Source organism: Orycteropus afer, unplaced genomic scaffold, assembly GCF_000298275.1.
Source record: "Orycteropus afer afer isolate SDZICR_OR568_19922 unplaced genomic scaffold, OryAfe1.0 scaffold00069, whole genome shotgun sequence".
NCBI classification, from domain to species: Eukaryota; Metazoa; Chordata; class Mammalia; order Tubulidentata; family Orycteropodidae; genus Orycteropus; species Orycteropus afer.
In genome coordinates this window covers 9114764-9142511 of record NW_006921656.1, presented here as the reverse complement: position 1 = coordinate 9142511, position 27748 = coordinate 9114764, and the positions used below count along the sequence as shown (strand labels likewise).

Here is a 27748-nt window from a genome sequence, read left to right as displayed (position 1 = left end):
ACGGCTATAGCCGCAGCTCCTATAGCAGTGTCTGGTATTTATTTGGTAGGTGACCGAAAAATACTCAAAGAAATTATTGGAATGAGTAGCACAGATAGGCTTCATGCATGATATGCAGAAGGATCGAGGTATTTTCCTAACAATGGCTAAGAGTTATTCTCTGCCTGATCCATCCCATGTGCCCACCTTCAAATCTGGTAGGTCACAAGTCAGGTCCTTCCTAAGGCTCCCCCTTAAGGGGAGGCTGCGGGACTATGCAGAGCAGGTCCTCTGGGCGCATCTTGCCCCCTCCCCCATACACGTTCATTGGAAAATTCAAAGCCCACAGGGTTTCTGCATAAACCGCCCACCCCCTCCCCAAGAAGCTCTCCCCCATTCCAAAGTTTCCATATTTATTAGGTTTGTTTTAATCAGGAATAAATACATGATTCAGTGAAGTGTAATGCTTCCCATGTGGAAAGCCTCCCAGGGCTCCCCCAAGTATTACTGACAACGGAAAATGATACACAAGACACTGCACAAACGTCTGGGGTCTGCAAGGCTGCCCCAGCAGGGCGGAATCAGTGTCCACAGTGGGCATTCATTTCTGGCCCCTCTGAAGCAGACATCTTGGGATGGTGGAGGAAACCACCATGTCTACTTGTACAAATACGCTGGAATCTGATGATGCAGAAATTCACGTAAATCCACTTGCCTGTGGCCGCGGAGCCCTTCACGTGTAAGAAGTAAAGTACTGCATGCACCCTCCCCCAGGCCCTCTGACACAGGGAAAATGAGTCCCGGGTTCCTCCAAAGCCCCTTCCTCGCCGGGGCAAGTGGGTGATCCCGCTCTGCCTCTGTAGCTCTTCACTGCACTCTCTGTCACCTCTGAGAATTATGTGCGACAGGATTAAGCCACTTTGTCACCTCATCTTTCCTCAAACTCAGGATTTGTATTCATGTGAATGCCAGACCCTCCTTAGGATAAAACACTGCATAGGTTAGTTCTTTAGAACTTGTTAGTTTCTTAAAAAAAAAAAAAAAAAATCCAGCCATCCTCACCTCCTCAATCCAGCCAGTCCTTATGCTCTCTGGAGACCCGGCTTAAACAGGAGCACCTGGATCCCCCCACCCACTCTCCCACTCCCATCCTGAGCCAGGAGGTGCTTCCTCCGTTGGACCCCACAGCTCTCGGCACGTTCTGTGCCCTTCGTCCTTCCACACTGTGAGTGCCTTTGCTGAAGCTCAGGCTTGGTCATCTTTGTCTGGGCTGGCATATTTTACACAGATGCAACACAGTGCTTCTTCAGGCGACTGAATGAATGGCCAGTGTGCTAGTATAGGCAGGAATGTCCGCAACCCGAGGTGATCCTTCCATGTTGCAAAGCCCTGACCATGAAGGCCTCCATGGGCTCCCTTCGCTCCCCCACCTCCAGCCCCCCTTTCTCCCATCTGCCTTGCCCTCTTCAGAACTGGGGAGGCTCATGCCTGCACATCGCACTTTGTCTTGGGTGTCTGCCCACGGTGTCTCTGATTTGGGTCTGTGCAAGGGGCCTTCATGGGTCCTTCCCATCCCAGCATCTCCCTGGGTTCCTCACTATCTCACAAAGCAAGCAAACCAGGAAGGCTAACGTTTAGTGTTGCTGAGTTCCCTTCAAAGCAGAGGTGCGTGGCAAAGGTCTCTGGACACATGGGCTGGAGGAGCCAGTGTAGGGAGCAGTCTGCAAACCCAGGCCTTCTGCCAGGCAACCTCCTGGGCTTCATCTTCTCTGGCTTTTCTGCTGCAGTCCTCTTGAGTAGCCGCAGCATTGGCTGGAAGACAGTCTTGTGCGCTTTCTGGCAGCATGCATACACACGTATGCTTCTGAAACGTTGCCCCATCAAGTCATAAGTCAACATTTGTGATGTCACCACGCCAATCAGGCACCAGGAAAGGATGTCTTTTGTCACAATGTGGGTGGAGAAGATGAGAATTTGAGTCTCCTCTTGGCTTCTGGAAGAGGCTATCTGGGGACCAGGGGGTCCTGCTTCTTTGCAGGTGGCCAGCTGAGGGCTCTGAGCCTGTTCCTTCTGCACACACCATGGTGCGGGGCTTGGGCTAGTCTTCAAAGTAGGGGGGTGAGGAGAAGAAGGTGCTTTTTCTCTTACTCCCGCTGTACATCAGGGACATGCTCTTCTTCTTGCGTTGGAGAGAGGTGCTGTCATCGTCCCCAGTCAGGGAGAGGTATGAGGCGATGCTTTCCCGAAGGCCATAGCTGAAGAGGGATCCGTCCACGCCCAGCGGGCTCTCTGCACCCTCGGGGCCCTCCTGCAATCTGGGGTGGGAAGAAGGGAGGTCAGGGGAATGCACGAAGAAAGAACAAAGCAAAGCACTTGGTTCACATTTCTCCAACGTGTTGCTCTAATTCTGAGTCTTACATAGGTGGACGGTGTGGTATTGGACAAATCCCTTTCTCTCTCGAAGTGTTTCCTTGGGTGGCTAAAACTTCTAACTCTCTCTCTCTATGTAAGTGTATTAATTTATATATAAATATATATGTACATAAATTTAAGCAGACTTTAAATTTCAGGGCAATCTTAGGTTTACAGAAAAAATTAGGCTTAAATACAGAGCGTTTCCATCTACCCCTTTCTGAGAAGGGTTTCAAATAGCATGTAATGAAACACAATGGATTTGTGTGTTACCAGCATAGGGCTGGCTAGGGGTTTGGTCTGTTGCACACAGATGGACTCGAGGTGAGTGGGAACCATCTTGACGGCACCCAACCACAGCAATGTTCTCTAGGATTCTAACAATTAGATAAAGCAAGGTGATAGCATGCAGCTAGAAAACTCGCTGTTAATCTAGCCCAGTGGCTCATGGATCCAATGGCCCGAGGGCATTGGAACTGCCTGGCCATGAGGCCAAGTGCGCTTTCCAAGTCTGGGGGATTTGGTAAGTCTGCACCTGCTTGGGTGCCCACCCGGTGTTCTAGCAGGCCCCGACGCTGGCTTTGTGCTCTCAAGTTCACGGAAGACACACAACACACACTGTGCACACACACACCTCACATATACACACCATGCACACACACACATACCACACACACCGTGTAGACACAGCATGCACACACACACACACGTGCACCCTACCTGGACACCTTTTTCCAGTCCAAGGTCTTCTGGCGCAGGGTAACGGGCGAGCTGGGGGCCTGCACGGTGGGGGCGGCCATGCTCTGCGTCAGACAGGGTGTGGTGAGCACACAGCAGAGCCCATCAGCCACTTCTGGGGAGGGACGGACACCTGGTTAATGGCGTAGGGGACAGTGCAGTGGTATGGGGCGCCAGGCCATCAGTACAGCTCCCTGGTGGTTCACACAGGGAAACTGAGGCCAGGATCTGGAAGGGGGCGTGGGAGGCATGACCAGGCTGAGTCCTGCATTGATCATTCAGGAAATGTTTCTATACCCTGAACATACCCTGCACTCAGAGAGGCACAGTGAGAAAACAGGGTAGGTTCTGGAACCACCTCTGATGGGAAACACCTGTAGCTTCTGTGACAGGAAGCTCTTCCTACACAATGCGAGGGTGAGCCACCAAGCGAGAAGCAACCCCTGGCAGAGGCTGGGTGGCTTGTGCTCCTGCAGGGCATGGACTTTGTGCACTATGATGAGTCCAGTATAGAGTCTGTCCTCAAAGAGAAGAGCAGCAAGGAAGGAAAGAGAGAGGAGGAAGAAAGGAGAGAAGAAGGACAAGGAGGAAGAAGGAAGGAAAGGCGGTGGGAAGGAGGAAAGACGGCGGGAGGGGAGGGGAGAAGGCAGCTGGAAAGAAGAGAGGGAGCCAGGAGGGGAAGGGAAGAAAGCACAAAAGGATGGAAGATGTGGGCAGGAAGCATGGAGGAAAAGGAAGGCGGAGGCAAGAGAGAGAAGATGGGCAGAGAAAGGAGGAAGCTGAGTCGCCCCTCTTCCCCCCACATATGCACACCCAAAGGACATGCAGATGAGAGACCCATCTGCCTTCCCCCAGCCCCTGTGAAACCCCGGCCCGCCCCTTCCCAGAAACTTGCTCCGCTCTCTGGCTGTGCTCAGGTGTCCTTAGGGACTGAGAGAACACTCCACAGCCTTTTTCGGGTGGAAGATCCTGGTGCTTCTCGTGGCACAAGGAGGCGAAAGGTCCAAGGATGTGCAATGTGGCTGGCCCCTAGCATGGCTGGGCCACCTCTGGGCCTGGAGCAAGTCCCTCTGGGTTAAGCAGGCACCTTGCACTCTGATAGTCTACGCCCTCCACCTTCTTGATGGAGCCCTCGGGCATCCTTGCCAAAGAACCAAAGGAAAATGTGGCTGCAGCAAGCCTGGGCTCTCAGAGGGTGGCCTTTGGTAACCCCTTGTCTCATGGTCTTTAGTCTGTCGCTGTGAACTCGAGTGTTCACCTACCCGGCCGTGCACAGAGAAATGAGATATCAGACTGCAAGTTTCAAGGAAAGCCTAATTGGATGTGAATCTAAAATAATTTCCTGTCACGGGTTGGAAATTGAAAGGGACATGAGGTTGGGATGTGAGGGAGATAAAGCCAGATACAGGTTCTGGAGAAATGAGCTGCTGTCTCCAGCCCTCAGGGCATCCTCATGACAGCCTTGCCACCTCAAGATTCATAGTTGGGTGACAAGAGAAATGTTCAAACAACCCACACTCGTAAGTGTGTTAAGGCATGCAAGCATCCAGCCAACCTCTCACATTCTGAGTTTCCTCCTCAGTTTTGTGTGGTCAGGCCCCTCTTTGGAATGAAGAAATGGAAGATCCTGGGGTAAGTCACGCACTCAGGGCCATGCAAATAGGCTCCAGCTCCATCTCATTGACCCGGAACCCAGTAACCAACCACTTACTGTCCAGGCAACCCCATCTCATGGTGACCCCATGTGCCGGATACAGCTGTGCTCCACAGGGTTTCCAGTGGCTGATTTTTCAGAAATAGATCACCAGGCCTTTCTTCCAAGGTCCCTCTCAGTGGACTCGAACCTCCAACCTTTCGGTTAGCAGCAGAGTGTGTTAAACCATGGCTTTGCACCACCCAGAGACTCCACCCTGCCATGATCGTCTGTTAAAGCATGCTAATGTGCAAGTTGCAGGAGCCCACACATCCCCCTTAAGCTGCGCTCTGGCGCCCCCTAGCTGTGTGACCTGAGACAAGTTCCTATAGCAGCGCTTTGGCTACATTGGTTTCTCTTTAGGGGCCTGAAGGGCACAGGAAAAATGTCAGGCTTTCAAACCTCTTTCAGTTATTTGCAGAGGTCAACTGGTAGCTGTCATCCATTTATTGATGCAGTAGCCAAGGATATATTTTTAGAAGGCAGGCATTCATTCATTCTGCACTGAAGGGAGATCTTCCCAGTGGGCAAGCAGCTGCCAGCTGGATTTTGGGGCCCCTGGTCTGGCAACTTTGAAGTCTCTCTGTTTGTACAAGTTTTGCTGGGCTGCCTCCACTTCGTGTTTGCTTTTTGTATGCAAAATTTATGGTATCCACACCCCTCCGATGGTTGTCATTCAAAGGCCAATACACGACCAACTTTGACTCATCATCACTAAAGGTTGCCTGTTTCCAGGACTCCCTTCCTCTTTCATTTTTAGCTACCTGCTAGGTTTTCGGCTGTCATAGAGGTCATATTAGTTATGATTTATTTGGTGTTTACCATGTGCCAGGTTGTACTGGACACATTACGTAAATGATCGTGTTTGATAATCACTGCCACCACCCACAATGGGGTTGTTCTCACGCACCTCCTATCCATGACGCACTGAGACCCAGAAGTCAAGGACCTTGCCTGAGGCCTCACAAATGTGTAGGGGGCAAAGCCCAGGTGGGAGCTTGGGACTGTGTCTCCAAACCAGCCATTTTCCCCTCGTAAACAGGCTTCTCATAGGCCAAGGAAGACAACCAAAGGCCGAGTGGACTCTTTTTTGCTCCTTGAAGTGTAATTGGCTTCTTCAGCTTGGGACCCACATCCTAAAGTCACTGGTAAAGATGCCTGGGTTGTGAGGCCGGATGTGCTGACCCAGACACAGGCACCGACAAAGCCACAGGAACTCCTCTTTCTTCCTCCAGTGCAGCACAGGAAGGAGGTGAGGCCTTCTGCTGGGTCCAAGGAGCCGCCATTCAGTGGTGGCTCACGGGAACGTGTTAGGCTTGCTCCTAGGCTCAGGCCGTACGCTAACTCAGCAGCCAGTGAAGTAGCAACGGTTAGTGTCTGCAACATAAAGATGAAGAAACCAAGCCACAGGAAGGATGGAACTAGCCCAAGGTTGCCCAGCCAACAAGAAGCCGATCTGGGACATGAACATACAGGCCCAGAACTTCACTCTCAGCCACTGCACTATTTGCAAGTTTAGCCAGTTTGCCATATGGAAAAGTCCAAACTGCAGTCTTGACAGCCAGGGCCTGTCACAGTCTAATTCAACGTTTTCTTTCTTGAGTCTGCTTATACCATCACCTCCATCAAAACCACCCTAGGTTCCCACCATCTTGGAAGATTCCCCTGCCCTGGTTCAGCCGGGGCCCAGGGAGGACACATGAGTGAATAAAATGCAACCTCTGGTCTCTGAGAGCTTGCTGGGAAACCCAGACCAGGACACAGTCCACTGGTACGCAAAGTGACATGGCCAGAGTGCTCAGAAGAGATACATGTGGTGCTGATAATTCAGACAACCGGGTCTAAGTCAGGACAGACTTCATCAAAGAGGTGTGCTGATCTTGGCCCTGAGGAATGAGGAGGAATTTGACACGCAGAAAGGGGAAATGTGTGGCCTTTCAGGGCAAAGCCCCAGAGACGCAAAGAGCATGACCCACTTGAGAGAGCGCAGGCTGTCTGCGGTTATGAACACAGGGGCTCCTCCGTTGTCTCACTTACAGGTGGAGAGGGGTCTGAGATTAGACGTGCTTGCTGTGGTGGCATTCCCAGGCAGTGGACCTGAGCGTTACAGCCTAACTTATGAGGATGAGCACATAATGAAGGCTAGAGCCCCCTGCTGGTCTGCACCCCCACCGACGGAGAGCACCCAAGGCAGTGCGCCAAGTGGGTGATGCTGGTGCAGGCTGCTCACCCGAGTAGTGGTTGACCAGGTCCTCCAGGCACTGGAAGGTGAGCCTCGGGGAGATGTAATACCAGTTGTTGGGCAGCCGGAAGATCCGATAATGCTTCACCTGGCGGTGCCTCACCGACAATGAGTAGAAACCTGAGAGAAAGACAGGACACATCAGCAATGTGCACACGCCTGAGCCAAGGACACCCAGCCAGCTGGACGCAGAGATGGGGGGAAGGCCTGCCCAGCACTGTGATACAACATTGAAACCCAGAAGGGCACCCTTGTGCTTTAAACAACAGCCCTGCAGCCGCTCACTGGTCAGAGAGCAGCACAGAGCCAGGTGCTGTGGAGGTGGTGCCAGCCCACGGTGACTGAGGGTCAGAGCAGAACTGTGCTCCACGCGGTTTTCACCGGCTGCTTTTCTGGAAGGAGACCACCAGGGCTTTCTTTCATGACACCTCTGAGTGGACTTGACCTTCCAACCTTTTGACTGGCAGATGAAGGTGCTAACTATTTGCATCAGCCAGGGATTCCTTGAAAGACCAGCAAACACAACCAAGGCCATTGCTGTCAAGTTGGTTCCTACTCCTAACGATTCTATGGGACAGAGGGGAACTGCCTCAGAGGGTCTCCACGGCTGTCATCTTCATGGAACAAAAAGCCCACACCAAACCCACTGCCGTGGAGTCGATTCTGACCCACAGCGCCCCTAGAGGACAGAGGGGAACTGCACCAGAGGGTTTCCAAGGCTGTCATCTTCATAGAAGAAAAGCCCACACCAAACCCACTGCCATGGAGTCAATTCTGACCCACAGCGCCCCTAGAGGACAGAGTGGAACTACCCCCATAGGGTTCCCAAAGCTGTTATCTTCACAGAAGCAAACTACTACATCTTTCTTCCAATAAAGTGACTGGTGGGTTCAAACCACTGACCTTTTTGTTTAGCAGATGAGCGCTTAACCACTGTGTCACCAGGTCTTCTTTAGAGACACGGGATCATGTTATTTTAAGCATTAATGATAACATGATAACAGGTTTTTCAGGACATGGTTGTCTCTGCCTTTTCAGGTAAATACTGGGGTGTTTTCCCATCCTTGTGGCTTCTCACACCACATGAAATAAGTGTAGTGTGTTGCAGCCTGTGGGGCTGACGTCTGACCTGCGCCGAACTCCTTCCCGAGGGTGCTGCCCTTCTCCTTCCTCAGCCCTGCCCCAGCACGGCCATATCCACACATTTGGGGGCACTTAAAGTTATGTCCCTTTTCTTGGTCCCTGCTCCCTCTGATTTATGCTCAGTTTTCTCGGAAATTTGGAACAAATGGCAGCTAAGACATTTTTTGGGGTATCCCTAAGACACATGTGGCATGTGTGTCATTTCTCTAAAATGTGTGTCATAGCGCTTGGCGTGACTGTCCCATGTGGGTTTGTCAGAGTAAAACCAGCGTTTTGAATGAGTGAGGGCAAGTATCTTCTCTCTTCACCTTAATTTCCCCAAACAGAAAATGAGAGGACTGACTTGGGTCCTGCCTAGCCCTGACAGTCCCCACCCCTGCCCTTCTTGGTTCCATGAGTGAGAAACACTCGAGACGAGATGGTGGTGCAGGGAGAACCAGCGATTAGTGGACTCTGCTGGGCAGGGGGCTAAGCAATTTCCAAGCAGAGTCTCTGATCATCCTTGGAAAGGCCTTGAGATACTGTCCTCAAATATTTTATAGGTGGGGAACCTGAGACTCAGAGCCATGAGTGACATGGTTTGAGAATGCAGACCTGGGGTGTGGGCTCTGTCCTGAGAGGCCTCTGGGGGCAGCCTGGTGGGCTTCTCAGTTTTGCCCCAGACCTGCCTTCTGAGTCTGCCTGACATGTGTCTTCTGGTAATGTCAACAGGACTGAACCAACAGTGAGCAGGCCCCAGTGGGCGGCAGTGGGAATCATCCGAACTTTGCATACCAGGCAAGCGGAGCCTGATGCCCCACCCAGCTAGGCCCTGCTGCACATCTCCCTGAGGACATGTTTATTTTTGGAGGTACTAGGTTCTACCCTCCTCGCCAGCTGGGCCAGCTTAGGAGGCTGCGTCTGGGGCTCCGCTCCGGGACCCCCAGGGACACGCACAAGTGGTTTTGCTTTTGTTTTCATCTTGCCCTCCCTCAGAACATTCAGGTTTTTGAGAGAAACTCTCCTCTGGGTTTTGTGATCTCATGTCTGTGCCATCCCTGATTCCCCACTGTAAACCTGATGCCCATCAGGGCACAGGGCTCCAGGCCCGGCACTTCACAGGTGCCTGGGAAATAAGTGTTTTGTCTTCTGTGATAGCAAGTGTGCCCTAGGCAAGCTGAGAGGGGAACAATGTATTCCATAGTTTAAAAGGGGCTGTGATTAGTCATTAGTCAGGGGAAGTCTAGGCTGTTAACTGTTTTACTCCTGTAAGTTTTGTTAAGTACTTAGTACATGTGCTTGGCTACTAGACAAGCTGCTCCATAGGACACAGCCCTGGCAATCTATTTCCATAGAGATTACGGCCTAGAGAACTCCACAGGTGGTTCCACTCTGTCCCATGGGGTCACTATGGGTTGGAATCGACACCCAAGAACAACAGCTATATCCCAAGGTCTGTGGGGCAGCTTAGTGGTGCTCAATTGCTAAGTGAAAGGTTGGTGGTTTGAAGCCTCCTTGAGGCACCACAGAAGAGGTGGCTGTGATCTGCTTCCGTGGAGATGACAGCCAAGGGTATACCCTGCGGGGCCCAGCTCTGCTCGGTAACAGTTGGGTCTCCGTGAGCCAGAGTGGACTCAAGAGCGATTAGTTTCACTACGTCCTAGACTCTGAACTGAGCACTTTACAATGGCTCACCCCAGGTTACAAGTAAGGGGCCTGAAGCTTGGGGGGAGGAGGCGGCATCTTTATTAACAGTGCTGCCAAAACTAGAATTCAGAGCCTTGCTCCGAACCACTACAAAGGGCCTTACTATTTGTTTGCACTGAATCACTTAACGGGCAGGATGTGAGGAAAATATGATAAAGATCATGGTACATATGTAAGAACATGCATTTGCTTGTCTTGATGCCCTGAGCTAATTTAGGGTACAGAAGGCACTGACTTTGAGGGCCCCTGTGGAGCAGCAGCACTACAAAGATGAGTCATTGGATTCTCACCACAATCTCACAGGAGAGGAACTTTACCTCCACCTCAAGATGAGAAAACTGAGCCCAGAGGTGAATAACCCACCTAATCCTGGAGCAGGAGTGGGCAGGCAGGCCTGCTCCGAGTCCTCAGCCCCTCGGCCCAGCATGCTGCCCACTCCTGGTTCTCAGGTCTCAGTCGATGGAGAGATCTCCAGCAGGAGTTGGCTAGGCCTGGTGTTGGCCAGGCATGTGATGGTCCCCAGCCCCATCCTGACTATCTCTTTCAGTCCCTTTGCTTTTACGCTGGCCTCACTGGCCATGCTTCAGACTGATCTGCCCAAGTCGTAGGAGGAGGGACAGAGAAGCCAGATAATGAGTCAGTCAGGACAAAGGGCTTTGTATCGGACCAGCCGGGGAAAGGTGAGTCGGGGCTGCTCACCTTTCTTCGTCTCGCTCTCTCTGATCATGAAGGAGCCCATCTTCGTGTCTGGCAGCTGCAGCAGTTCCTCAGCCTTGTCTCTGCCCAGTCCTTCAAACAGCCAGCTGGGCAGAGGGAGACAGCAGTGAGTACCCCGAGCATGCCCCTGTCCCCCAAACAAGGCCGGAATGCAAAAAACCTACATCTGTAGGTCCAGTTAGGATACAGGAATTAGCAGAGAAGGCAGTCAACTAACTTCTCATCCACCCATTCTTTCAAATGTCATTTCCTGAGTACCTGTTGCATGCCAGGTATTATACTGGCTAATGGGAACACAAAACTCAAAACTGAGCTCACTGCCGATGAGCCGATTCTGACTCATAGCAACCCCTGTTGGGTTTTTGAGCAGTAAATCTTTATGGAAATAGATTGCCTCATCTTCCTTCCACAGGTCACCAGGCATTTCTAGCACATCACTTCTGAGTGGATTGGAACCGCTAACCTTTTGGTTCATAGCCAAGCACTTCACTGTTTGCACCCAGGACTCCACATCGGGTCTCCATACGTTAGAATCAACTCAGTAGCAACTGTTTCTTTTTTGTTTTTTTAAATGGTGACCACGATGAATTCTTTATGGCTTGTGGCCCCCATAAGACTCACAATGACACAAGTCGACAACTGAAGTGTCCTGTGTAGGATGACCAGGACATAACATCAGATGCTGGTCATGCAAGTTCTGATCTCTAGGACCGATTTGGTCATGCAGATGATTAAGCTGTGCTGGGTCAATTATTTTAGCTATTTCCTTAGTTGAGCCCCACATGGCACAGTCATTATTTTATTGTTTGTGCAAACATTCATTCATTCAAGGCTTTACATGAGTATAGAAACAAGGATAATGAAACAGCAATAATAACAAGAGTGGCTGGGTTGGGTGCTAATTATGGGCCACATCCCATAATGAGCACTTGAAACCTAATCCTTTTATTGACTTTCTGCGACAGGAAGCTTTATCTCTCTTTCACAGATGAGGATACTAAGGATCAGAGTGACTAAGTAATTTGTCCAGGTCACCATATCACCAAGTGACAGAGCTGGAATTGGGATGCATTTTTCTGGGCCATCAAGCCCATGTTAATAACATCCCTCTCCACCTGTTCTATTGAAGGACTTTTCTTACACCTATGTGATTGGAAGCTTCCTGGGGTTGAGATTATATCTGACTCCCCCAAGTCACTCACCACCCCTAGCTCCTGCCAGATTTCAGCCCCCATCTGACACATGAAGGCTTGGATGCATGTTGGCTAAGTGAATGAATGGACCGTGACAACGTGACACCCGGCTGATTGAGAAGAGCTGTGTGTGTTTGGTGCTTTTCAGCCATAACTCATGCAGCAGCTGTTGTGGTGGTTGTTGTTAAGTGTCATCGAGTCAGTGCCAACTCATAACGACTCTGTGCACACATAGCAGCCACTGTCCACTTACTGTCCCCTTCATCATCCTAAGCATGAAAATAGTTGTGGTGTGGATAGTCACAGTCATGGATTCTGCGGTTAAATGCACCGAGTGCCGTGCTGCAAAATGTCCATGCAGTGATCTTTGCTGGGTGAGCACGTGGCGTGCAATGTCCGCTCTGAACGTAAGGAAGTTATTCCTGGACACTTTCAAAAAGAAACAGTGCCTCCTTCCTTCCCGTTCCCCACGTGCTGTGTGCGTCCCTGCTGAGGGCCCCCTTGGAGTGCTTGGCAGCTGAGGAGACTGTAGCTCAAGGAAGCTAAGCCACTTTTCCCAGGCCCTTCCATGCAAGAGGCGGGCCCGGGATTTGAACCCAAGACTCCTGGGCTCCAAAGCCCCCCATGTTACCGTAGGGGCCTCACCTGCGTAACTGTAGGAACAAAAATGTGCCTGTTTCCTCATCTGCTCGACTCACCCGCTGGTCCAGTTGGGTATGGAAGTGTTTTCCATGTGCTTCTGAATATGTAATTGACAAGGACGTAGCTGATGTTTGTCGAGTGCTTACTATAATGCTAGCCATGTATTCTCACTCTCTCACTGCTGTCGAGTAGGACCCGACTCATAGCGACCCCTCCTTGGGTTTCAGAGGTGGTATCACTACAGAAGTAAATTGCCCAACCTTTCTTCTGAGGAGTGGCTGGTGGGTTTGAACCGCCAGCCTTCTGGTTAGCAGTCAAATGCCTTAGGCACTGTGCCACCAGAGCTCCCAGGCATGTACTATCCCATCTAATCCTTCAAATAACCCCGTACTTCACTCCTCTCATTATCCACGGAAAGCTGTGAGAGCCGGGAATCAACAGGACTGCCTGGCTTTTCACCTTTGACAGAGTGCAGTCTCACCACTTTTCAGTCACTCTCTATCAGTGCAAATTATTTCAGTTTTCCTTCTCTGATGGGTTTCTGCCTTACACAGCCTCCAGCTTCCACAGGTTTCACTGTATGTTATGACTTCTTGGGTGGGTCTGCTCTCTCCTGGAGGGTTGCTGTGGGTCGGAGTTTGTTTGGCATCATTGTGTACACGATCCTTCTTTGACAGATGAGGACAGGAAACTAATGCCTAGAAAGATGGGCAGTTTGCCCACTCGCAGGGCCCACTGTAGGTGACTGAGGCCAGGTCTGCACTCAGGCAGACCGACTTTTAACCACTATACCACACTGCGTCCTATAATTACAGTTCCTGAGTCATTACTGCTGTGTGCCTGGAACGTCACGCTAGAGCTGAAAGGTCCAACTGCCTCCATGTTACTGATGGGGACATTGCATCCCAGAGGAGAAGGATTAGCTCAAGGTCACCCATCTCCTTCCTGACAGAGCTGAGTGCGGGGACAGCCCCCTCTCCACCCAGCTATACTACGTTGTAATCTCTCTTTGCCACCCTCAAAAGGGCTATAAATATCACTGGTCTAAATATCATCTTTTATTGATGCGGTTTGAGAAATGTACTCACCCGTGGTAAACTCTGGCCACACACATTCCTGGAATATAGCTCTCTCGACCGGTGCTGAGAGAAATGGCCTTCCACCAGCCGCCTTCACTGCAGGCACAGAGCAGACCGGGCGGAGGGATGGTCAATGGCAAAGCAGAGGGAGGAATGATCAGACGTGCTGAGCGGGGTCAGCTCAGACAGGAATGACTAATCACAGCCGTCAGACTTCCAGGTGGGGCCGTTCCTTTTTAGGATCTATCATTGGCCATGCTGACATGAATTTCTCCATATGGAAGTTTTGTTTTAAAGTAGATTTATTCAATAGATACTCCGCATTCCAAGCTAGTTGAAAAGTCTGCCCACATCCTGGCAATAGCTGCGTTTCAGGGATCAGCAGGTAATATTCCCAACTGATGTTTTAGGATTGTCTGTGACTTTTCAGGTAAATATTGGGGTGTTGATCTCCAACCCTCACTTTACCAAGGATAGTCTCATGTGTCCACCCCAGAGGGCATCTAGATAAAAGGCACTTCAAACCAAAACCAAACCCACTGCCGTCGAGTCGATTCGGACTCACAGCACCAGGGTAGAACTGCCCCATAGGGTTTCCAAGGCTGTGCTTCTTACCGAAGCAGACTGCCTCATCTTTCTGCTGCTGAGTGACTGGTGGGTTCAAACTGCCGACCTTTTCGTTAGCAGCCAAATGCTTTAAATACTGTGCCACCAGTACTCCTTACAGGGGACTTAGTACCTTTACTTTGCTCTATACTGTATTTTGAATCAGACTGAAGAGATAGCAGGATAGAAAGTGACACTTTTTGTTTATCATTGGAAGTGTTCACAGACCCCCGAGTCCTCCTTCCTGTTACAGACATATAATATCAAGAGTGTATGTGGGGTGGGAGGTAAGGCCAATATGCCAACATGATAGACAAGTAGAAGCTGGGGCATAAAGAGCATCAAAGATGTAGGAGATCCTGCATAAAGAGGGAGAACAATGTGGAACAAAACTCAAAATCATTTGGAGGCAAAAAAAAAAAAAAAAAAAAGGTGGGGACCAGGTTTGCTGGTCCAGTGGAGCCTGGTGGAACCACTGAGACTATGGCCCCTAGCTGCCCTTCAGGTCTGGAATTGAACCCACAACTGTGGTTTCCATCCAAAGTACAGGCATGTGAGTTAAACATTTACCTCAAGTAGACACATGCCCTGGAGAGAATAATCATGGGAGAACGAAGGGCTGCCTATGCATAGGGAGACAGCTCAGGGCACAGAAGAGTATGAAGGGATGGACACTGGGAGGAGGTAACTATGGGGAGGAAGTGGGAGGGGAGCTGCTGCATTGTAAATTTTGGTCAATGACATGAGACAAAGTATATGTGAACTGCTGTATGAAAAGTGAATTTACTCTGTAAATCTTCACCCAAATCCTAAAAAAAAAAAAAAAAAAAAGAGTACCAAAGGCCAGGCCAAGGAATTTCTATTTTCTCTGTCAGGCGATGGGGAGCCATTGAAGGTTTTAGAGCACTGGCAGCGTTAAAGAGGAGAGGAACAGTGTGAGCTAAGTGTCTCACCTCACAATCGGAGTAGGGCTCATGTGCATTGGACAGCTGTAACTAAGAGCTAACTATCCCATCCAACGTGAGGGCACCCACTTTTGAGGACCCAAAGAGTTTGGCAAAGCTGACTCACTCTGAGATCACGCGCAGTTTCTCCCCTCGGCGGAATATGGGTGGGCTGATGTCAGGAGCTGGGTAATCACTTAGGACCGCGAGGAAGTCGTTGTCCAGTCCTAGGGCAGCAAGGGCAGAGGGTAGACTGTAATTCACAGGGAAGGAAGGTGGTCTGGGAGGGGTGGGTGCAAAGATGAGTAGGGTATCTGGGGGACCCTGCACTGGGGTTCAGGCGACCTACTCCTAGTCTCAAGTGTGACTCGGCCCCAGTGTTCTCATCTGAGACATGGGGATCCAGAGACCCTAGAGCAGAGGTCACGAGATCCGGCTTCTGGGTGTGGCCCCTGCGTCTCATGATCCAGGCAACCTCAGGCAATGTCTCCTAGCCTCAATTACCCATCTTTAACCTGGGGCTAATCATGCCAGCCTTCTGCTGAAGGAGATGAAGTGTGTGGCACCACCTCATGGGTGACACAGTGCTGTGAAGACCCCTCCCTGCCTACAGCACCTCAGGGAAGTTGCTAGGTCCCCTCTCTGGGCCTCCTGAGCCCCACTACTGTAACACAGGGCATGGGCTATGGTAAATGAGCTCTGAGGACTCCCAGGACTGAGAGGCACCAAATCTCAGTGCCTCCTTGTAGATAAGGCGCATGTCTGGGCCTTTCTTTAATCGAAACTCTTGAAGCTGCAGGGGAAAATGAAATGTTTTCATTGTACCCGTGCTGACAGCAACCATAATGACATTCTGCAGAAGAAAGCATGCTGACTAGCAGGGAATGTGCTGTTAGCCACTATGCGAAATCCTTGTTTCATGTCCTTAGTGATTCTCCGTAATTCAGGGAAACGCTGGGGTACGTGTTTGGGGGAATGTTGTTGTTGTTAGGTGCCATTGAATCGGCTTCGGCTCATAGCTACCAGTGTGCAACAGAATAAAGCACGGCCCTGTCCTGCCCCAGCCTCACAGTCATCGCTGTGCGTGAGCCCATTGTTGCAGGCTGTGTATCAGCCCATCTCGTCGAGGGGCTTCCCCTTTTTGCTGACCATCTACTTTACCAAGCATGATATCCTTCTCCAGGGAATGGCCCTTCTGACATCATGACCAAAGCAGGGGAGGGGCAAATGATACATCTTACAAATCAGCAGACCCAGCACTGGTTGGCCACCGTGCTTATCAATCCATCTGCTGGCTGGGCGTCCAAACTCAAAATTCTGGATAATGGATTGTTGGTGGAGCCATTTGGCCATTGTTTACTGAGTACCTGGCAAGGCCAAGCATTGATGAGCAAACAGGCCAAGTCTCTGCTTGAATGGAATTTGCGTTCTAGAGAAGACATAAGTAATCATGGAAGGGGCAGTCTCTGCCCCCCTTGCCCCAGGACAAGCTGGAGAAATGCCAGCACGTGGGCATGGGGGTCTTGGGGCCCAAAGAGGCCACTTTCTAGGAACCTCCAGACCAACCCTGGCACTGATTCACGTGGCCCCAGGACAGATGAAATGACCAGAGAGATTAAATATCAGGATGTATAAGAAATACAGATGAGAGTTTTGGTAAAGGATTTGGTTACTGATAAATGAATCAGGACCATGTTATCACAGTGGCAAGCAGAGTCACCAATGACAGTAAACCCTGTGACGGAGAGTTGGAGAGGTGGGGTCAGTGCTCCTGAGAAAGGACCGGAGGGAGGGGAAGTGCATCCCCCAGCCCTGCCTTGCGCCTGGCGCCAGCCTCCCCCACCCAGTTTTGGTGAATTAAGAAGTTTCCTGCCCTTGTGCAGCCCAGCCCAGCCCAGTGATTGGAGGTAGCCCTGAGCTGCTTGTAGGGCTCTCAGTCAGAAGGCCTGGGTCTAAGACAGGGCGGACCCAGGTTCTGTGGGGCATGAAGCTGATGCAAATTTGGAGGTCCTCTTTCAGGAGGACAAAAAGGAAAAAGAAAGAAATCAAAACACAGAATTAGATACAGGTTCTGGGAAAGGGCCACAGTGGTGAGGACCCTAATACATGTGTTTCCTTCAGCTTTCTGGTCAACCCACCCCAGGCTCATGGACTGACTCTGTGGCTCATTCTTGGTGGCTTGGTTTTCCCTTGCTATTCAAGAAGGGGGTTGGCCTGAAAGACCTGGAAGGTGCCTTCATGATGTGAATGTATTCTTCCTCACCTAGTGACCCCCAAAATAAAAGGGTTATCGACATGGCACCCCTGCTGTAGGTTCAGGGTGACAGGCCTTTCTGTCTCTCCTTCAGCATGCCAGGCTCCTGTCCGCAGAGCCTCTGAACAGGCTGTTCTCTCTCATGCCCACCCTCCTCATCCTCCCACCTTTTCCCAGTGCAGAGGTTGCTGGTGCTCCAGGCAGCCTCAGCCTTCCTGTGATTCCGTCAGCAACAACCCCCCCCCCCCCACCGCAGGGTGTCATTTCATTCTGCGTGACTGCAAGGTGAACAGCTCCCCGCCTGGGCAGGCACCACCTGTGTGGTCCCTGTCCTGGAGCCCTGCGCTGCCCCAGTGAGGATGTTCCTCTCAGAGCAGGTTTATCCTACAGGAGGTCCCTGTGCTGGGGACATGGCTGCCAGGCTGCGTTTATACAGCCATTCAGGCCAACAGGAAACCTGATGTGGGGAGGCAGCAGGGAGGGTGGCCATCACAGAGCTAGCCATTGTGAAAAGCAAGTGTTACAATAAGAGGCCCAGAAGTTGTTATCCATGACAGGAATAAACCAAAAACCTGACCCACTGCTGTCGGGCCAGTTCCCACACACGGTGCTCATACAGGACAGGTGGGAGTGCCTCATGCACTCTCCAAGGTTGTGATCTTTATGAAAGCCAACTGCCACATCCTTCTCCCAAGGAGAAGAGCTGGTGGATTTGAACTGCTGACCTATGGGTGAGCAGTCAAGCGCTTTAACCACTGCGACACTAGGGCACAACACGGGAACCTTGAAAGAGAGTGTTCATCTACAGGAGGGCTGGAGCTTAGTGTCTGTTTCCAGATTTAGACTGTGAAGGAGAATGGCATCTTTTGTAACCTTCAAAACAAAACTAAAACAGAAACAAAACCCCCAAAATCCCATTAAAAAGACAATTGGTTTGATGTGGAAAAGGAGGCGGGCTGACGGGGCTAGGAAGTTTCAAGTTTATAATAGCAGTTTCCTGTGGAATTTCCATAATGATGACACTTTCGTGGCTGTACAACTAAAACACCTGCATTTGGGTGTTTACTTAAAGGGAATGGGCTTTGCCTTATTATTTGCGAGGGACTACCTGCATATTCAAGGCTCTTTGGTGTTGCAGTGGTTAAAGCACTTGGCACTAACCTAAAGGTCAGCAGCTGGAACCCACCAGCTGCTCTGTAGGAGAAAGACGAGGTTCCCTCAAGATTGACAGCCTGGGAGGCCCCATGGGGCAGTTCCACTCTGCCCTCTAGGGGTGCTATGAGTCAGAACGGACTGCACGGCAGTGGATGTGGTTTGGGCTTTGCTTCTGTAAAGACGGACAGCCTTGGAGACCCCATGAGGCAGTTCCATTCTGCCCTCTAGGGGCGCTGTGGGTCGGAACAGACTCAATGGCAGCGGGCTGTGTTCTGCATATTCTGATCACCTTCATCACCAGCATTAGAAAATTAAAGGACAGAGTCACTCAAATGCATTAAATTTTGATTTGTGCTTGTTACAGAGAGGTTGTTCGGTGCGCTCTGCCTCACAGCGACTCCATCCACAGCAGCACAAAACGCTGCCCGGTCTTCTGCCACCCTCACAAGCCTTGCCGTGTCTGAGCCCATTGTGGCCGCCACCATGTTAATCCGCCTCATTGAGGGTCTCCCTCTTTTTCACTGACCCTCCCCTTTAGCAGAATGTGAAGAGGGCAGCAATTCTGAGCAAGGTTTCGTGCCTGGATCCAACTCCGTTCTCCCTGAGCCTTGGTCCCTCCGGTGAAGTAGATGCAAGGTGGGGCATTTAAATCTGCTCATTTCATTCAAACATATCCTGCCCACATGCACCACTTGGATTTATGGAAAGCAGAGCATCTGGAGGAAATCAGACACATGAGTTAGTTGCCTGGGAAGTGGACCAGCTTAATACAGATGCAAGATAAAGAAACAAAGTGGAGAAATCCAGGCGGGCATGGAGGAGACTGCCAGAGTGCATGGGCTCTAGACTCAGTCAGACCCAGCTTAGATTCTGCCGCCACCACGCAATGCAGTGATCTGGGGAGAGCTTTGTTTTTAACTTATCTGAGCTTGACCATTTCTTCATAAATAGGAGTATCAAATTCTGTCTCATGTGTTTGGATTAGGATTCGTGATACTTCCTGTGTATCGGGCCTGCCTCAACAAATGGCAGCTGATATCCTTTTTATATGGGCAGGGTTATCACCCCAAAACCCATGACCAGTTTCGGGAAGTAGTGCTCTAGGTCTTGGAAGCCCTCTGGTAGTGTGAACATGAAAATACTCTCATCATCAAAAACAAATTCCACTTGGTGAGACCAGAAGATAAATGCAAAAGAGCCCAGAGGTGCTGATAGTTCAACTGAAAAATGAGTCAGGCTGAACAAAATGTACAAAAATTCAAAGCAGGAAATGGGTCCAAAAAAGGAAGGAGACCCATGCAGAACTCACTAGTCACAAATACCACTGAGTCGAAAGAGGGCAGGCAGGCCCTCTTGTGCAGTATTGTCCCCTGCAGTGGTGTTACCATCTCTTTCTCAGAGCTGAAAACAGTAGCTCCTGTTTGTAACTGTCTGGCAACACCAGTCATCTGTTGCTTCCAAGATTCTACAGGATTCTTCAGGACACATATTCCCACTTAAATGGCCATGGAGTCAAGGCCAGAGGAGTTTTGGTAACATGTCCAGTGAGAACACAAGGATTAAAAGCCACGGTGGCTTCCCTAAGCCACATAGCTCTCTCCTTGGCTTTCCCGGTTCACTTGATCCTTAACAGCTTGGGACAAAGGCTGAATCCCAGTGACCTTGTGTTAACCTTAGGGTTGCCTCAAGCAGCTCAGTGCAGCTGCTGGACCAGGAACTGAACAGGCCAGTGCATTTGGCTTCTAGTTTTGCCTTCCCTTTGGTTATGCCCAGACTCACGGGTTCCCCAGGGGCCAGGACAGGCTTCATTTAAGGAATTCTTGCAGGAAGCACACACACAGCTCATGAAACGGAGCTGGGCAGAAGGCCCTGGGAGAAGGTTTGAGCATATCCTGTTGGTCACCATGAGCAGTGGCTTGTGCCTGCGGGTCCTCTTATTTCTACGTGAAGGGATGTATTGTGGATTATAAAGGGAAACGTGGTGGCCCAGAAATCATTTTCTCCCAAAGCCTTGGTTTTACCATCTTTAAAATGGAGCAGATTGCAACTGAATGACTCTGAGGTTCTTTTGGGTCTTGACACCCTTGCTTGCTGTGGTGGAGCAGGTATGGAGCAGTAGTAGAGAACCGTCAGAGCAGATCCTTCGGCTCCGCAGCCTGAGGGCTTCAGCTTTGCCTGGACCACCTGGGACCTCCCACACTGGGCTTGGTTTCCTGCCACCTCCTCCATCCTCATCTACGTCCTCACCACCTCAAGCAGCAGCATGGCGCACGGTGCTGTGGTGCTCTGTGTGGACCAGGCCGTCGGCCGTGGGTTATCCGATTGGTCCTCCCGCCTCACCTGCTAGGTTGGCGCACAGTGCTGTGGGCCATGGTTATCCAATAGTCATCGTGCCTCACCTGCTAGGTTGGGACTATTACTACCTCATTCTTGATGTTAGGAAATAGAGGCATTTGGGTCTGAGAGAGCTGCCCAAGGGCACCCAGCTTGTTAGTGCCAGGTTTCCAAACCAGGTGACCTAGGGGCAGAACGCGTAGATTTCCCTGACCGCCCTGCTTGTCATAGCCAAGTACCATCCATACCACTGTTTCCTTAACTATGCTTTTCTGTATATGCTTCATTTTTTTTTAAACTTTGGTCCCATTCTGAGCAGTGGGTTCAGATGGGTTAGTTATATCTATTATCATATTTATTAAATATATAGCTATACAATTGTTGAATGATCAGTTCCCACCTAAATCCATCTTCTGTACTACCAGTGGGATGAGTGACAGATACATGACAGATAAGGATCTTCTACCCAAAGTTCTGACACAGACCCTGGTCTCTGGTGTCCCTCACCAGGGCATTTGAGTGTCTGGGTGACTGACTCTTGAAAGCAGACGGTCCCTTCCTCTAGAGAGCTCTGTCCACCCTCAGAACAGGGAGGGCTCTGGAAAGCTCACCCCATGCAAACATTGACTGTGGTGGTTCTGAGTGAGGACTCTAGAACCAGGCCACCTGGGCTTAAATCCCAGGTCTCCACTTACATGCTGTGTGATCTTGGGCAAGGAACTTAACCTCACTGTGCCTCCATGGTACAGGGGCAGTGCTAACAGCTCCTGTGGTTGTGAGAATTCAGAGCTCCTGTTTATGAAGCGTTTGGGGCCGTGTCTGACTCACTGCAAGCACACGTGCAGGTACCCCTCATTTCATCATGCTTCACGTGGTTGTGCCTCGCAGATACTGTGCCTTTACAATTTCAAGGTCCATGGCAACCCCGTGTTGAGCAAGTGTCAGTGCCACTTTCCAACAGCACGTGCTCACTTCGTGCCTCTGTGTCACACTTGGGTAGTTCTCAGTATTTCACACTTTCTCATCATGCTGTTGCATACTTCATAGACTACAGTGTAGTGTGAACATAACTTTTGCATGCACTGGGAAACCAGGAAATTCGTGTGACTTGTTTTATTGCGATACTCACTATATTGCAGCGGTCGGAAACCAAACCTGCGGTATCTGGGAGGGCTGCTTATATCCAGCTGGTAGTTACAGTTTTGATGCTTTGGTTGCCTTGGAAGCCATCTCCCATAGCTTCTATCCACAGGCCGCCTTATCCTCCTTGGTGCCACCAAGGACAGATGGAAACCCTTTGCAATCAGGTACCCCTCAGAGAGCTGATGACTGCTGGATTTGTGCAGTGTCCCAGCTGAAAGGGGCCTTGGTGATCACCCAACCCAGCCTTCTTGCTTTGCAGTTGAAGAGACTGGGCCGATGGAAGTCCCACAGCTGCTGGTGCAGACTCCCAGGCCTTGGAATTCAACGGAGAACTCACGGGCCCTGTTCCCCGCCCCATTTACTTCCCAGCTTCCATCTTAAAAGATAACAAAACACACCCATTGCCATGGAAGGTCAGGTTGGCTGCTCCTCAGTCAGCCCAGCCTGACCATGAACCTGTAACGGGCTAGTTAAAAAGCTTAACTGTACAATGTCAACCTAGACAGGGGTGCCACCTGGCATTCTCTCCCTTCCATAGCCTAAGGCCGGGACACCTAGACCCTAATTTCTGAAGAGAATGCCATTCCAGTGCACCTCTACCCCTGGCTTACCACAGTTCTGTCCTTGTCTCCCCTGGGCGGCTTCACCTCTGCACAGTTATACAACATCTGGCTGTGTGCCTAACTTGGTTTGGGCCCCACTCTGGACCAGGCATCTGGGAGAAAGATTGGGAGCAGCTTAAGGCCAGGGACTGTTGTCTTCAAGTGTACATCAGCTTCTGGGGTCCTTCGGGAAAGGACTAGCTCAGTGGCTCCCGTGTCATGATTCCCGCTTTACCAGTGAGTACACAGAGCCTTGGGGAGATGCACTGTCTGTCCCCTCTCACTGTGTGTTGGTGCGGGGCCAGGACTCAAAGCTAGGCCTGGGGTCTGCAAGCTTTAGGGGGTTCATGATCCACCTGGAGTCCCTGGGTTGAGTGCTCTGCTGCTCACCACCATCTACTTCTGAAAATCGGCCTTTCCCACCCTGTGGGCCACAGTTCTACTCGAAGGCACATGTGCCATGGCCACGAGTCAACTGCGAGGCAACTGGTTCGGTCTGTTTTTCCCTAAGATTTCACTAGGAGCTCCCGCCCACCATCACCTGTTTCTGACCGGCAGGTCTGCGTGTTCATTGGGTGAGTCCCTGGGTGGCACAAGCAGTTAGCTTACTTGGCTCATAACTGGATGGTTAGTGGCTCAAATTCACCTAGAGGCACCTTGGAAAAAAGGCCTAGTGACCTCCTGAAAGATCACAGCCACTGAAAGCCCCTGGAGCGCTGTTCTCAGGCACACGAGTCGGCATCGCGTGAGTCGGTATCCACTCCACAAGTGGTTTGGTGTTCTGGTTTTTGACTTCACTGTAGGTGGTCTGAGGACCGCACTCGCTAAGAAGTTCCAAGCTGGGCCTTGAGCCTTCTCTGCCCTGTCTTCCTCCCCCGGCCCCCCTTCTTTCCACTGAGGCAGCCGCTATGTAAATGCCCTGCCTGCTGTTTTTTTCCATCCTCTCGGGCCTGATGAGAAAGGGCCTGATCAGCTCTTGCGTTTGCCTCACCACAACTGTCAGCCCACCTCCTTCAGGTGGAGGAAGGAAGGAGGGAAACAAAGGGGGCCAAGAAGACGGGGTGATGAGCACTCAGGCCAAAAGCAGCTCCCGCCACCCTGGGAATGCCCTGTGGGGAGTCCATCCTGCCTGGGGAGGAGCCTGAAGCCTGCACAGAGCTGTGGAGCAGAATGCACCGTCGGGTGATTCAGAACCGCCATTCCCGCACTTTACAACGCTCGGGGTCAACTGCTTATACACAGCCTGTTGCAGTCAGACAACCCTAAGTGGAGTTGGTTAAAAAATGCTTTTTTTCCCCACAGCCACATTCAGCAGGTAGCTGCCTTCTTGTTGGGAGGGAGGGTTTGTTCTGCTCTGTTCTGCAGCCAGGTCCCTTAGAAGGCTGAGTGACCTAAGATCACACCTGTCCACATGGAGGGACAGTAGCTGAAGCTCAGTCAGAATTTTTTGCCTCTGAAACCTACCCCTATGTCCACCAAGTCCTACTGCCTCTGTGGGTTTGTGACATTAACAAACTAGCAAAACACCAAACCAGTTGCCAGAGTCGATCCTGATATGGCGCCCCCTGTGTGTCAGAATGTGATGTGCTCCACAGAGTCCTCTGTGGTGGGCTTTTCTGGGGGAGACCACCTGGCCTTTCTTCGGAGGCCCTTCTGAGTGGATTGGAATCAGTAGCCTTCCTGTTAGCAGCCAGGCCTGGTAACCATTCGGACCACCCCTGGGGACTGAACTAATGGGAGTGCTCTAGGAGAAAGCTGATGGTCAAGGCTGTCCTTCAAGGCATCTGCCCTCCTGGCCTTGGGGAGGAACAACCTCCTGAAGGCTCAGACATTTGTGGGTCTGAACGGCCGTCCCTCAGGCAGGTGTACATCCTTGGGCAGGACCGGGGCCTTTGAGGCGTCGAGCTCTTGGCTGAGACAGTACCTTAGAGGAAGCTCTCAGTGCCCGTGTGCCTGAAGCAATCAGTGCCTGGCGTGCGACGTTCCCCCAGTGAGTAAGCTGAGGGCCAGTGGCCTCTTTCCTTGAAAACCCAGACCCTTTGCATTATGCAGATCAGGGCTGATTAACGGCCTGCACTGTACCTCCTCCTTCCCCTTTATTCAAGTAGGTGGAAAAGAAAAGAGGAAATCAAGGTAGGGTTGATCACAGGGAAACTTTGCAGGGTGGGGGAAGAAGGTGGCCCCCTGCCCTTGTGGTGGTTTGGATCACACACCGGGCTTGACCTGGGGAATTCTCTTAACCTGGGGGGTGGCGGGCTGGGGAGACCCCTCAGCCTCCTTCTTCAAGGTGACCCCCCACCCACACAGTGGAAAAAGAGCAACCATTGCATGAAGATTTGCATGGGAAAAACAGAGGCAAATGAGCCTGTCCTCGGGGCCGGTGTTTTCATGGCATTTGCTCAAGCATGCTGCCCCCTCTGGCCCAGTTTGAGAGATGATGTCATAAAATGGCTCAGGTGAGTGGTGCCTCCTGGGCCCAGTGGGCCTGGGTGGTGCAAAGTGTTAACGAGCTTGGCTGCTGACTGAAAGGTTGGAGGTTTGAGCCCATCCAGGGGCTCTTTGGAAGAAAGACCTGGCAAATTACTTCCCAGAAACCAGCCACTGAAGACCCCATGGAGCCCAGTCTGGCTGTGACAGACTCGGGGTGGCTGCGAGTCAGCATGGACTCCATGGCAACTGGTGTGACTGGAGGGGGAAGCTGTGCATGGAGTCAGCCTGGAGAAGGGGCCCGATGCGTTGTCCCCAAGGCAGGAGCGGGCTCAGCCACTCGGCCTCCCTGCCCCCTGCTCTGTGCTCTGCGTGGGAGGGAAGGGCCTCCTGAGCCGAGGTGTGGCTCTCGTTACCTTATGATGTGCATGGAGCTCCTGGGTCTGGGGAACCTTCTTTCAGGTTCTCCGCTTTGGGTTTTTTGGGGAAGTTGTTGGATGAGACAAGGAGGAGCCAGTGGAATTGCCTGCATCCAACAGAATGTGTGCACATGGGAGGGTGGGGGCAGGGTCGGCACCCTTGAAGGGCATCTCCACGGCTGCCGGCCATAGTCTGGTGTCTCCATTTTGGAGGAAGCGACAAGGCCCTTTTCTAAGGGGCCCCAGAATGAGCAATCATAGAGGCAGGCAGGCTCTACGCTGGGCATCGGGGGAGGGGAAGAGCAGCACCCAAATGCCCATGACAGGGAGGGAAGCAGAGAGCTGGAAGTGTCCTAAGGTGACCCTGTGACTCAGTGGTGGACTCTGGTAGATCAGCTGACTCCCTGACCATCACACCCCAGCCCTTCCAGAGGGACCGCAGCACACGTGTACCCTACCCACAACCACCCTGACAGCAAGTGGGAGAACACAGCAAAGGCTTGAGAAGGGACCAGGACATGGCAGTTTTGCTTTGGGCTCTGCTTGCCAGTGTCCCCTACCACATCTCTGGCTGCAGGACTCGGCCACGTCAGAAGCCTCTCAACCTGGCATCTCTCCGTAAGGCCGACTTCTCACCACTGATTAACCTGTAACGTCGTACCCTCCCCTGGCACGCTATGCACTTTGTAGTCCTACCAGTGGGACACGAGGTCTTTGTTGTTTTCAGTAAGACCTCATAGGAATAGTGTCTCGCCTCGTAAATGACATAGAAAAGGCTCTTTTCTGAGCTGTTCATGCCCCTGATAACATTATATCTCATTTCCCTTAGAGGGGAGGGCTGGCGGGGTGCGGTGATAAGAACCTAGGTCTCCGAATCAGATGGGCCTGGATTGGAATTCTGAGTCTACAAATACCTACTGACAACTAATTAAATTCCTTTGCGGACCTGTCTTCCCTACTGTAAACTAAGCAGTTAAACCACTGGGCTCTACAATCCATCACAAATGCCAAGGACTCAGCATCCTTTGGAGCACTAATCGCAACATAAAGAAACAGGAGTCCTCCCAACTGGACCAATAAGGAACATCACGAGAAATGGAGACTACCTTGCAGTTGTCAAGGATTTCATTTTCCTTGGATCCACAATCAACAGCCAGGGAAGCAGCAGTCAAGAAGTCAGACAATGTACTGCACTGGGCAAATCTGCTGCAAGAGACCTCTTCAAAGTGTCAAAGAGCAAAGATGTCACTTTGAGGACTAAGGTGCCCTGACCCAGTCCATGGTATTTTCAGTCACCTCATATGCATATGAAAGTTGGACAATGAATAAGGAAGACCGAAGAAGAGTTGGTGCTTTTGAGTTGTGGTGCTGGCGAAGGATACTGAAAGTACCATAGACTGGCAGAAGGATGAACACATCTGTCTTGGGAGAAAAATGGCCAGAATGCTACTTAGAAGCAAAGATGGCAAGACTTCACTTCCTTTGACATGTTCTCAGGAGGGATCCTTGGAGAAGGACATCATGCTTGGTGAAATAGAGGGTCAGAGAAAACTAGGAAGACCCTCAATGAGATGGACTGGCACAGTGGCTGCAACAGCGGGCCCAACAGTAATGATGGTGAGCATGTCCCAGGACCAGACAGTGTTTCGTTCTGTTGTACATGGGGTCACTATTCGTGGGAACCGAGTTGATGGCAGCTGGCACCTAACAACAACAACAACAATCTCTGGTTCCCTGGAAACTCTAAGTGTGAGCAGTTTTAACCATAGATACAGTTTGATAAACACCATGACCCTCAGTACCCACTGCCCTGCTTCACCCACTGTCAGCATCCATCCACCACCGCTCTGTCCCAGCTGAGGGTACAGGGTCCTTTGGGCAGAGCTGAGCACTACACCAAAGAAGTTGGACTCACCATCTGGACAGGGCAGAGGCCTCTCAGGTGGGGCAGGTGTGGACTTCATGCTGTTTCCCATCTTTCTCTCTCCCCGCCAGGCAGTCGGAGCCTCCAGGAGCCTAGGGCACAGGAGACACACCCAGAAAGTCAGCCGAGCCCTGAGCCCTCTGCCTGCAGAGTGACCCAGTTTAAAGTGCATCGTGCACCATTTTGCAGGCAGTTTGCTTCTTGCAAGGTGGCTTTTGGGGTGTGAGGAGGAGATCCGTGAGTGTTGGCTACGTTTGTGCAGCTCGAGTGCTTTTATCAGGGGAATGACAGAGAGAAACCACACAGAAGGAAGTCGCTAGCAAGTACTGTTGGTGGCAAAAGTTTCCATTCTGCGCCCTCACTGAGGACCGTGAGGCAGGGTGTGTGTGTGAGGGTGAAGAGCTGGGCCGTGTGTC

At 51.3% G+C, this 27748-nt stretch overlaps 2 protein-coding genes across 2 annotated transcripts in view; one reads left to right on the top strand and one right to left on the bottom strand.

The window, feature by feature from the left end:
• TG (thyroglobulin) overlaps positions 1-27748 on the top strand; it is a 243257-nt gene that overhangs the window by 143040 nt on the left and 72469 nt on the right. The window lies entirely within an intron of this gene.
• SLA (Src like adaptor) lies at positions 2078-27504 on the bottom strand. Its single transcript, XM_007940538.1, has 7 exons — positions 27324-27504; positions 15202-15301; positions 13534-13620; positions 10593-10696; positions 7053-7184; positions 3112-3244; positions 2078-2294 (listed from the first exon to the last, which is right to left on the bottom strand). The coding sequence occupies exons 1-7, from the start codon at positions 27502-27504 to the stop codon at positions 2078-2080; spliced, it is 954 nt and encodes a 317-aa protein (XP_007938729.1).